Genomic DNA, 12,710 nt, shown 5'->3' on the forward strand with positions numbered 1-12,710 from the left:
ACATCAGAAATGGGTTTCACATATTATACCCGTGTGGGGAATCTAGCTGGCGTGTTCGTACTATACTGTCAACTGCGGTATGAGTGAGTTAGTTTGGATTAACGCCGCTTTGAACAGTATTCCAGGCCTAAATTCACTAGGAGTGTCAGCTTGATGAGGAGACTAAGCCCGAGGTGTTGCAAGTCTCAGACGTTTTCCATTCAGATTACATCCACGAGCACGGGTATGGTACTGACAAACGTAGGAACATAATCGGGGCGAACCGGGATTCGAACCCACATTCATAGACTTCTGGCTTGACCAGGGGACGCAACTCTGCAGAGCGAATCGCGGCGCCTTAGACTGGGCCACCCGTGCCCCCAACTGCGGAATGACATTTCATGGAGAATTCATTATTTTCAGGAACCAAGATGTGAATGATAGATATCATAAATTCGACTCTAATATATCAATGAATACATTTCGAACTTGTTTTCAGTGATATGAAAAAACGAATTTGTAATATCAATAATTCATTCACTTATTTTTATCAATAAATGTATTTTGTACATCTAAAATCGATTTTGTTAAATCAATACCTTGGTCATCGATTTAATATCCTATCCTATGTCTCATATTTCTAATTTTATTATTATTGAATCTCTTAACAGACTGATAATATAAATACGTTTCTTAACATTTTAATAATATCTCTTTTGTAAACTACTCCTTAAATATTTGCATTATAAAAATAGCAAAACGCACACACACTAAATTTAATACTTGTAAATGTAACGTTTTGGCACACACACGACACTTGAATGCCGAAAAGCACATGACATAGGCGTGGCCAGAGATTCAACTGATATATCCCACACAGGAAACATATCTAAGGGAAGTAACTCTAGGAGAAGGCGACCGACAAAGCCTTTCGTAAACACGGAACAAAACCAGGTAAATGATTTATTCCACAGTTCGTAGCGGTAGCATCGGGTCGCATTAGCTACTCACACTGACAACCAGTTCGTATCACATCTCCATTGATCCATTTTAACGATACCTGAAATCCTTGGGGTGATTTCAACAAGCGATTGATGTGTAATTTGATCTGCGATAAGGCATGTTTAGAGTACCTTGCTTATCACATATACCCGATGTCGGGGATCGAAAGGTCAAGTGACGTCATTTTCATTCCACGTGACAATCAAGGTGACACCATGTAATCAAAGCTGATTGTATATTGCACCGTGTCAACGGATATAAGCCAAATATTATTTGCCCTTGCTGGACGGGTAAATTAGGTCAGCCACGAAGTCGAGGAAAGCGTGACTGGCTGCTGGCGGTTGGCAAATATCAGACCAGCCGACCCGAGTTTTGCCGATCATTTACATGGAATAAACCGAGTTTGTTTGTCATGTTTCAACTCAGCTTTTTCAAATGGTAAAATTTTCTTACGGAGCTGGATAGACTACTGCAGTATGTATAGCCCTTTCCCTCGGTAGGGGGCGTTCATGTTTATACACAACGCTATGAATTGATATTGACTTATCGATATTGTAGTATTTGTCAAACACGAAATACTGTTTAAAACTTGCGGTACATGGCATCTTATAACAACATGTGTTAATTATTTTGAATAGTTCAAATCCAATGCTACGAAAAAGCGTTTTCAGCTAAAATTTGTAATAGTTGTAGACCTACATCTCATGTAATTATAATGAAATACGACAGTTTGTGTGTGGAAATGTGATATGCATACACATTGTATTTTTGCCTGCATACTTTGGCAACTGACGATTGCCAACTGCGAAAACTCAGCAGTTGTATGCGCAGTTGCGTCCCTTGGAACAGTCGTTTCTTTAACGAACCTGGCCCATTTGGTTTCGCTGTCTCGCTCATCCTTTGACATGCTTCCGCATGCAGCTTCATGCAAACGTTAATTGACGAAACAGGGACTATTTTTTATTGATATATAATGCGTATTCTCGACTGCGAATGAAATTAATTGTAAGATTATCTGAATACTGAGTTGCTTTGTGACGTCTGTCAATGCAGAATTTCTGACTCGTCTACCATTCCAATGTTCGGTTGACATCTGAATGTACTGAAAGGATACACATGTATGTCTTCAAACCAGGTGTTTTGTGTTGTTGTTTTTATTGGGGTCGGGGGAGGGGGAGTGTATTAAATACCAAAAATGTTCATAATTAATATTTTGCTAGTAAATAATAATTATACCCATCGAAACTATTCGAAATATGGCGTAGTATCGATTTCAACAACTAGTTTTAATATTGTCATGGATATATCCTAGGGTTTGTAACGCAAAAAAATAGCTGCTACAAGATTTATGGTCACAGGTGTCAGTACTATATGAAAGAACCCGTGAAGATCCGGTTAGAATTGATCTTCAGCAACCCATGCTTGTCAAAAGAGGCGACTAACGAGATCGGGTGGTCAGGCTCGCTGACTTGGTTGATGCATGTCCTCGTATCCAAGTTGCGTGGACCGATGCTCATGATATCAATCACTGGATTGTCGGGGTCCATACTCGATTATTTACAGACCGCCATCATATAGCTGGAATATTGCTGAGTGCGGCGTTAAACAAACAAACAAATCCATTGAAGCACGGATTTCACCAAAGTAGTAGACCTTTCCTCACACATTAAAGTGACACGCCGTGATATAACTGGAATACTGTTTAAAGCGGCGTTAAACCCAACTCACTCCTTGTATCGAGACCTATCAGAATAATGACTACTCACCTATTTGCACATATTGTGGGCAAAATATCAATCTCATTAAAATCAGATCTTAGTTCTCGCTACCGCTAAACAAAGATCTCTGAACATACCATTAGGGGTCACGTCAGAACGACCTTTTATCCGACCAATCAGAGCGTCGTTTACCAGATTATGAAAGTCACAGTCGAAATGTGATTTCTAATCATGCAACCTCAAAAACGTTTACACGGGGTATTACGAACGATAGTTGCGGGCTTAACGACTGAATCTATAAATCTGGACCATCTATTAGCCATTCCAGAATATCCTTTTGTTCAGGTTTCAAATTTGTAATCGAGAATTTGTCAAAATATGTTTCGAAGCGTAGTCGCCAATTGAAATTAGTGCCGTAAAGCACGAGAAAGCTGCCTTCTGGTTGGTTAATGTCGTCTTCTTGTCAGTCATTGGTCGGTCAAAGTTCGTGAAAGGTTGGTCTGACGTGACCCGTAATGGGTTGCTCTTAGGCCTTTGTTTAGCGGTAGCGATATAAAAATATTGTTAAAACCATACACACTCACTGATGTCAAATAACATGTTTATCTCATGGGGTCATCTCACAATATTTATGGTTCATAAGTGGCACCGACACAAACTGTGTCAATGATGGGTTTTCTTTAAGTCAAATTTTCTGTTTTATGATGTATAAAAGGTACTTTCTCCCCTGAAAATTCAGGTTAGACTTGGTCTTCAGCAACCCATACTTGTTCTAAGAGGCGACCAACCGGATTGAGTGGTCAGGCTAGCTGGTGTGGTTGATGCATGTCATCGTATCCCAATTGCGAAGATCGACGCTCATGATGTCAGTCACTGGATTGTCTGGTCCTGACTTTATTTACCGCGTTCATATAGCTGGAATATTGCCGGCTACGTCGTTTAACCACAAACTATCAAAGCATCATCGAGTGTTACGTCGTTTGAGTGAAAAACTATGTTGGAAATTATCCAGTAAATAATATGTATTTAAGTGTTTTATAAAAATAGTATTTCATCACTCAGTACATTATAAATATAATTATTTAAAAGTGAATTCATGGTTGTTTGAAAACACTCCATGAGGGCTACTTCCTTCTTGGGACGCTGAAAACTGCTGATTAGATGTTATCTGCTCAACCAGGAAGAATTGGTTTTCGAGAATAGTTCTGAAAAATATCGGTTGAGAAATGATTCATCAATTAAGACCATCTTCCTGTTGCAAGAGAATCCACAAGCCTATGTCAAGCCTACTTTTCACCAGGCTTTGATATAGGCTAGTCATTCGTCACCACTCGCCCCTTTCCGTAACCTGCAAGAAGACTCGTCCCCCAATCGATGACTGTTTGTGCGAAAATACGACAAACCAATCAGAATGGGCGTATGATTTCGAGTTCTTTGTCAAATAATCCCTCATAAATATTTTTTGATTTTACATATGTCTTGCATCTAAAGATATACACAAGACACAGTTAAATGTGTTCAATCATACTTTATAATTCCGCACCTCCCTGTGTGCTTTAAATTGCATCTGAAATATATATAACATATGGGGAAATATATGTGAACCATTACGCAACGAGTTGACAATTGTTTTAGGTATGCCCGTTTGCGCTAAGACGGAACCCAGTCGCAAAAATTGCCATGAGAGGGGCACGAGTCGCTATTCGGCTTGTCCCGGAATAACACGAGTTGGTCACGAATGATAGGCTAGTGTACACGCTTACCGAGGGAAGATGACGTAAAACTAGACAGAGCCAAGTCGCCTTCTCATGACGTAATGGCTACAGAACAAAGGGCTTTTATTATTAGGACAAGTTAAATGTTAGTTGTGGTGAACATATATTTAATTTACATGCGTCCAGTCAACTATTTCTAAAATTTGTAGAAAAAGTAAAGTAGCTTGCAGCATCGTTCCTGAAAACTGTGTCGCAGGGAAAAAAACTCATATAAACAATAACTTAAATATGCTCCTTTTGAAAAAATAATATGCCTCCGTGGTAGAGCGTCCGCCTGTAGAGCAAGATCCGGGGTTCGATCGGCATTAAGGGGCAAAAACAAGGACTGGTCGGATCTTAGTCGTGCCGTTGGTTCGTTTACCATATTAGCCCCAGTTATGAACCTTGGGCTGTCGGCACCATACCCTTGCTCGTAGTGTTTAAGTGGAAAACGTCTTCGGCAATCTTTTTAGCTATATCACTGCGTGTCAACTTAATTTCAGTAATCACTCGTACTTCGTTGGTTATTTAATAATTGCAAGACCCTACATCCATCCCACCCAGCCCCGCTTGTCACCGCACACACGACATTATACACTTTAGGACGACATGATACACTATTACAAACTGTTCCACATAAATCTACGTATCTCATGTACGATTTCGGACACGGTGGCCCAGTTGTCTGAAGTGAGTGAGTGAGTTGGGTTTAACAGTATTCCAGTTATATCACGGCGTGTCAGCTTAATGTGTGAGGTAAGCCCGAAGTGATGCAGGTCTCGGACGTTTACCACTTCGGTGAAACCCACGGGCACGGGTATGGTGCTGACAAACCTAGAAACTTAATCGGGGCGAACCGAGGGACGCAACTCTGCACAACGAATCGCGGCGCCTTAGACGACTGGGCCACCCGTGCCCCCCAGTTGTCTAAAGTGTCGTAGCTCGCTGTGCAGATTTGCGACAGAACACCATTATCGTGGATTCGAATTCCACATTCGTCCTTTTTATGTTCCAGGTTTGTCAGTACAATACTAAAACATTAAGCTGACATATCGTGATATGACTGAAATACGATTCAATACCACGTTAAACCTAACTCGCTCACTCATCCATGCATCATCCCATGTTACTGGAAAGATGCACGGGGAAGTGTGCTATCGTATATACTGGCGGCCCTCGATCCAGGTAAGAATTGCTCTTCAGCAACCCATGCTTGTCGTAGGTGGCAACTAACGGATTCGGGTGGTCAGCCTCAGTGATGATGCGATGTTACAGTTAATCTCACTCATGCAATGTGTCTTCTTTCAGTTGAAGTATCCCTGTCGCCAGGATGGATCTGGCTGACGAGATCTCGGACGAGTATTTGACCTGTAGTATTTGCCTGGATCCGTACCAGGAGCCAAAGCAACTGCCATGCCTTCACAGCTTCTGCAGGAAGTGTTTGGGAGACCACATCGCCAACAACGTCCCACGTGGTCGAACACTGTCCTTCACGTGCCCCGTGTGTCGAAAGGTCACAAAACCCGCCAATCCGGATGGAAACAGATTGAAAGAATGGGCAGACGCTTTCCCAGACAATTTCTTTATTCTGGGATTGATGGAGACGTTAAATACGCGAAGTTCAAAATCGGCAGTCCTCACCATACAAAAGACCCTGAACACAGTGTCTGAGAAGTGTACTAAACACCCTTCAAACAAGTGTGAAGCTTACTGTACTCTGAAACGTGTTGGTGTGTGCGGACAGTGTTGTTTGGCGGAACACAAGGATTGTGGAAACCATCACCTTAACACTAACGATGCTGCAGACGTCGCAGCCTCGAAGTTGAAAGATTTTAAAACAAAAATGGAGACCTTCAAAGATGACGTGGAGAGAGCAAGAGAAAAATTTGAGCTCTCTAAACCAAGGGAACTCCGGTTACAGAAAGAAGAACTTGCTTTAAAGATATCAGAACATTTTTCAGACTTGAAAAGTAAGTTTGTAAAATGTCTCATTCAGAAGGAAAAGGAGGTAGCCGAACAACTGGCGGATATTATAGAGAAGGAGAAGAAAGCAATCCCTGACTCAGTGAACGAATGTTCCTCGTTGATAAAGTCGTTCCACGATACGGTGGACCTCTTTGACAAGCTCATGAGCAGTTCGTCCATAAACGCACTCACAGCATTGTACAACATTGAAGAGCAGATATCCAACTACACCACCGCTGTGGAGACACTTCAGTCCTCCAGCGAGAAGAGTCCCATTGAGTTTGAGCCTCTCGTTAATGAGGTAGAGGAGGTAATGGCTGGAGTCAAGATAGGAGAGATCAAATTGCGGGTCGAGAATGTTGATGTGAAAATAGCTGAGGAAGAGGAGGAGGAGGAGGTTGAGACACATCAAGAGGCAAAGGAAGAAAGGCTTCAAGCTTCAGCTCCAGTAGAACCTTCCGCTCCACCACCACCAAAACCACAACAACCTGAAGAGCGGCCATATTGTCTCCAGGGATTCTCTTCAGCGTCCCTCAGACCACGCCCAGGGGAATCATATTCGTCCAGCAGACAATATCCTCGACGACAATATCAACCCCAACGGTCATCAAATTACATCAGTCCGTCCAGTCAGCCCGTATGTTCGACTGCTCTATCGAGGGACATTCAGTCTCGAACAACCGATGATTTCGACATGACTCTGTGGCGATCACTGTCTTTCTTTGGAAACATGACGTATGTTGAGAGGCGAGGTGGACTCGTAGGTATCACGGCTATGTCAAGGAACATGTGTGCTGTGTCGGATAGATTCAATAACAGCATCAAAGTGTTCAATATCAAGGGGAAGATTGTCAACACTCTCACCTTCGGAAACATGGATCCTTGGGATATAACTTATGCACATTCCATCAGACAACTGGTTGTAACCTGTCCTAACCAGTCTTTTTTGGTTTTTGTAGCAGATGACGCCGACAACAACAGTTACTACATCCGCCAAACCGTACAAACCAGGCCCTATTCCTCAATCTCAAGCTTGAGAAATGACACGTATGTAGTAGGCATGTGTCGACCTCACGGCAACCCGAGAGTTGACGTCATTAACAACCTCGGAGACGTCCTCTCCTACGTCGACGTTCAGTGTCAGTACCCGCGGTCAGTGGAGGCGTTGAGTGACGGGAAGCTGGTCATCTGCGACTGGAAAAATAAGACTGTGGTGATGGTTGGGACGAATGGCGCCGTGCTACACTCCTACCATGGGGTCCGAGGCGATGAACTGAAGGAACCCAATGCAATTACTAAGGATACCAATGGGAATGTGTACATTCTGGATCACAAGACCCGCAAAATCCACATCCTGCATGGACAGACAGGTGAGTGCCGAACAGTGGTACCGCTGGATGGTGTTCCGGATCCAAGGACCATCTCAATGGTTGAATCGAGTCGGACTGGACAGGCTCTTGTGGTCGTGGACTCTCAGAACGGTGTCCACGTGTATTCTGTTGAAAATGCGCGTAGCCCAACTCATGTGTGAGTTGCGTATGTCCACTGTTGCATGAGCAGACAACATCCTCGACGACAATATCAACCCCAACGGTCATCAAATTACACCAGTCCTTCCAGTCAGCCCGTAAGTTCGACTGCTCTATCGAGGGACATTCAGTCTCGAACAACCGATGATTTCGACATGACTCTGTGGCGATCACTGTCTTTTTTCGGAAACATGACGTATGTTGAGAGGCGAGGTGGACTCGTAGGTATTACGATGTCAAGGAACATGTGTGCTGTGTCGGATAGATTCAATAACAGCATCAAAGTGATCAATATCAAGGGGAAGATTGTCAACACTCTCACCTTCGGAAACATGACGTATGTTGAGAGGCAGGATTTTGAAAATCAGGAATGGCTGCGATGTGTTGAAGCCTTGGAGGGCGTTAAGTTACCATTGTGAATTTGCGAGTGGATGGGACATCGATAGACCAACCCGTATGATAAACAAATGAGAAACAAGATTTGGTTTTGGGGCCAAGACATGACTGACTGATCTGTCCACAATAATATTGTCACGGCTTAGATGGATCTTGGTTTTTGTCTTGTATGTGAAAAACCGGTACATGTGTTGAGCGATGTTCACTGTTCCAACTTTCTTGGGGTAGAAGGATGAACCACTGTATATACATGCTTCCTGAAACATTGGACTTGGGATCCAGTTCAAGAATTTGGCACGTGTTCCTGTTTTGTAGAAAGCCACGTGTTGTAGGTGAAGTAATGGCTGACATTCCGGACTTGACAACTGTGATATGTGCCTTATTATTCTGTATGAACAGAAACGTAAGTCTATGCTCGCTATATATGTGTCGGATTACATGAGGTAAGAGAGAAAAGCTTGCGTTGTTAGGCACTTTCGTCAGTACATGACAGGTGTGTATGCACCACGTTAATCCATCGCCTGTGAATACATACGTCTGGTATTCTGTGAAGAATATTCTTACTATTGTAAAACAACAGATCAAGCCAAGGCCTGGTTCAAGCGAGGGGCGGGGTTAGAATACAGTTACAATGCTCTGGGTAATTATTAACTGAGCTTTGTTTGTGGATGTGCCCGGGACGGGGGTTGAAGTAATATAAAATTATTGTCCCCCTGAGAGGATATTTGTGAAAGTGATAAATACTATTGATAACTATTCCTATAGTCAGCATTACACAGTAGCCGTGATTATGATGATGAAAGGGTACAACTCATTTGGTGTAGACTTCAGTAGTATATGGAGGTGATGATGAAACAACGATAGTTTGTCAACCTTTCAATTCTGATCGTCATGGGCACTCAATTCCCAAATTCTAAGATTCACAGATTCGCCCAGAATTCGTGATCTAACTCGTTCTGGGCTGTCTCGCGTGAGGTATAATGTCTGCGCCACTTTCGATTTTCCTCCTACGTGTGATATGAGTAAAACGCAGAAAAAAGTGGCTTACCTCCTCGCTAATTCAAAGCCCACATGGACATACGTTTTGTGTATAACACTGCAATGAAAGGGGTTGTGCTCAACGGTCTTCACGTAAAACTGGATTTTTAGTTTCACTAGTTTACGTGAAATTTACATTACACATTCTGGTTACAGTCGTGACTTTATATTAATGTTTGCTTGAAATATATTTGTATACCTAGTTTTTCATACCATGAAAAAGCTTTCTTAATATATTGCTGCCATAATCTTTTGTTCACAAGTTACAGTGCAAGCGTGCAGTCTCACTACTCCATTGCTTCGCTGAGAACTACAGTGTCACTGCAAAATGAAAACTGGTTCAACTGTTGGTTCGCGCAGCAAGCTTGGAGCCTTTTAGCTTTTGAACCCATTTAATGAAACGCCGAGTTGTTCCGCCCAAGACCTTGCAGTCAGAGCCCCGTGTCTTTGTTTTTAAGGGTAATCATTTACTTTTACGAATATATTTAATGAAATAGCAGACAGGCAAAGTAGGTTTTGTATAAATGACAACGGAGACCAATCCAAATATTGGGATTAGTCGAAATAGGTGACAATAGTTGATGAAGTGTCAAAGGTAAGGTCCATAAAGACAATGTTTCGGCAAAATCCTTATTCGCAGACATCTTCGATTCTCCAGGGTATTATACCTTGGTGTAATAAATACCTTTAACCTATTCATCATCAAAGCTTCGTTTTGGAATGAACGTCACCATGTCAATCTCTCTCGTCACAAGTTTAGCAATTCCTGTTTCTCGTGAGTGCAATTTGATTGGACTGCTATTTTTATCATCAATCTTTTTATTCGGCTAGAAGCGAGGCTGATGTAGCGAACGGATCCAGGGAACGTATAATAGAAAATGAGATATAAAACACTGGACAATCGAGGTTGTATTTGCATGATTGTTTAATATCGACAGTCTGCATGTCTCAAAACATTTATATCACCAAGTATTTTCAGATGTCACTAGGATTTCGATGTAATGAGGTTTCATTGTAGAGGACTTTATATGACATTGTATTTACATATTTATCAGTTTCGGAGCTGATTGTTTTACATTAAACATTCTTACCTGTAATCTTTGTACATATGAAAGGAAGTATTGTAAGGGACCTTTTCTCACGAAGAATCCGCAGAATGAACAAGGTTTGGGTAATACTTATTAAATTTGTCAGTTGTTTTTATTGAGGTGACAATTAGACTTTCCAAATTTGCATTTGTAGGACTTTTTGCTTTTAACAGTGTAGCTAAAAAGTTTCAAAATGGCCAGGTTTGGAGGGTTTCCGGAAGCACTTGTTGAATACTTGGACAGGGTGATACCTTGACCAAAGTTAATTTGATATGTAAATAAAGTCAAGGACTTGATCTTTTAGACTGCCCCCTGAAGTTGGAAACATTTGCCGTTCTCGCTCATTTTTGCCATTTGTGTGTACTTGATTATGTCAGTTGACAAGATGCCCAAAAGCAAGCTTTCAAACCATTTGAACATATTTGATAAAAGTCATACCTATATATGTTATGTCTGTAAATGTGACATTTCCAGTGGACAAAAGGGGACCTTTAAAATGTCGTTTTGGTCCCCGGGTTTTGGACCTTGAATAGCTAATGCATTTTCAGTATAAAGTATGGTCATATAAATCCTAAGTATTAAGTGTTTTTAACGTATGTTGCTGTCTATTGTGCTATCATATTGCCTTGCAACAAGTGACCTCGTGACATTAAACTCTGCCACACTCATACTATAGTCTGGAAGGTAATTCAAGGTACCGACGTTTACTACAATATCTGAAAAACTATTGGACCTACTCCAGTCAAAGTTGGTATGAGATTATTAAACAGTCATAACTGGATATTACATTTAAAGACAATCGGTGAATGAATATAAAATCTGTCTATTTAGCTATCACTATATTTCATCAACAACCAGACCTGTTCGTCACGGGTGGAACGAGCGTTCATTGAAACAGCTGTGTCATATGGCCCTGTGATCGAAGGGGTAGCATTATGCAGATGGCTGTTACAATGAATGCTCGTTCCACCCGTGACGAACAGATCATCATAGAGATTACTCGGGTCGGGTGGGTCCTGAGTAGGACCCGGGTACCGACAGGACTACCCGGACCCGTGGTTAGTCACGTGATATATTGTTTAATGACAAAAGCTCATGTTGATGTTTGCATTTCTTTCTGACGATGCACACATTCCTTTTGACTTGTTCCTTTCTGACGATGCACACATTCCTTTTGACTTGTATATGTTTGAGTAAAGATAAATCTTCAGTCATCTTCAGTGAATGCATGATCTAATTAGTTTAAGCCAGGGCTGCAGTAATCAGACATTTTGTTCCCTACTCTTGAGATTTGCAGTGAGTACCCGGGTTGGGTCCGGTTATAGGGGGGTCGGGTACCCGGGTAGTAAAATTTGGACTCGACCCAGCCCTAATTTCCAGACACCTCATCCACGATACTGAAATTAAAGTGATTCTCTTTCACTTTTTGACAATCAACACACATTACCTGCAAATAAATATGTAGATGGAATCATATTTTTATTATATTTTACATAATGTTTCGAAGAATTCGAAAGTAGCAGAACATCCCATTATAGCAATACAACTGTTATTACAAAGTATACGTGCCATCCCCACATTCCGATCTTCATCATAGGGAAATATATGTATGCAACCCCTGATATAGAGACCATAGATTTATACATGTAGATACTGAGATTATCTCGAAATATTGTTTAGCATCTACATGTACGCGTGTATAATAAGTTGAATGAATTGAATTTTGCTGTTAATCATGGACTAGACATCTCTCTGCAGACATGACATATGGGCATGTGCTTGGAATCAGCTGAACCAGTCATCGAAGAAGAAGCCAGAAGAGATCGAACTGTGATATGTGTGTATTCATTGCCATATTCTTTCACCAGTACTGCCATTAAACAAGTGCTGACAAAACTGTTTGGATTTTTTTTACAGTGGAATTAATGATGCCATGTTGAGGTGTTCGAATATACTGTCTGGTGTGCCTCTCACTGACAGGCCTCCACATTGTCACTGAGTGTTGTCTGTGAGTGAGGGAATGTTTTTACACAACGCAGTCGTACATCTGGAGATCCGGGGTAGAATAGGTCTTCAGCAACCCATGCTTGTCCCCCATGAAGACCCCGGGTAGAATAGGTCTTCAGCAATCCATGTTTGTCCCCCATGAAGACCCGGAGGAGAATAGGTCTTCAGCACCCCATGCTTGTCCCCCATGAAGATCCGGGGTAGAATAGGTCTTCAGCATCAGCAACCCATGTT

The 12,710-nt window shown here is 41.8% G+C and overlaps 1 protein-coding gene across 2 annotated transcripts; it reads left to right on the forward strand.

The window, feature by feature from the left end:
* Nucleotides 1–876: 876 nt before the first annotated feature.
* On the forward strand, nucleotides 877–12,338 carry LOC139456251 (tripartite motif-containing protein 2-like). 2 transcript variants are annotated; one of them, XR_011652515.1, is made up of 3 exons: nucleotides 877–933; nucleotides 5,762–9,840; nucleotides 12,228–12,338. XR_011652515.1 is itself a non-coding variant. In XM_071237868.1 (2 exons), the coding sequence occupies exon 2, from the start codon at nucleotides 5,784–5,786 to the stop codon at nucleotides 7,947–7,949; it is 2,166 nt and encodes a 721-aa protein (XP_071093969.1). In that variant the 5' UTR covers nucleotides 877–933; nucleotides 5,762–5,783; the 3' UTR covers nucleotides 7,950–12,338. The 2 variants fall into 2 exon arrangements, 1 of the variants encoding a protein (XP_071093969.1); XM_071237868.1 differs by having other exon boundaries at nucleotides 5,762–12,338.
* Nucleotides 12,339–12,710: the final 372 nt, after the last annotated feature.

Source organism: Haliotis cracherodii, unplaced genomic scaffold, assembly GCF_022045235.1.
Source record: "Haliotis cracherodii isolate W230 unplaced genomic scaffold, xgHalCrac1.p SCAF_11, whole genome shotgun sequence".
NCBI lineage: Eukaryota > Metazoa > Mollusca > Gastropoda > Lepetellida > Haliotidae > Haliotis > Haliotis cracherodii.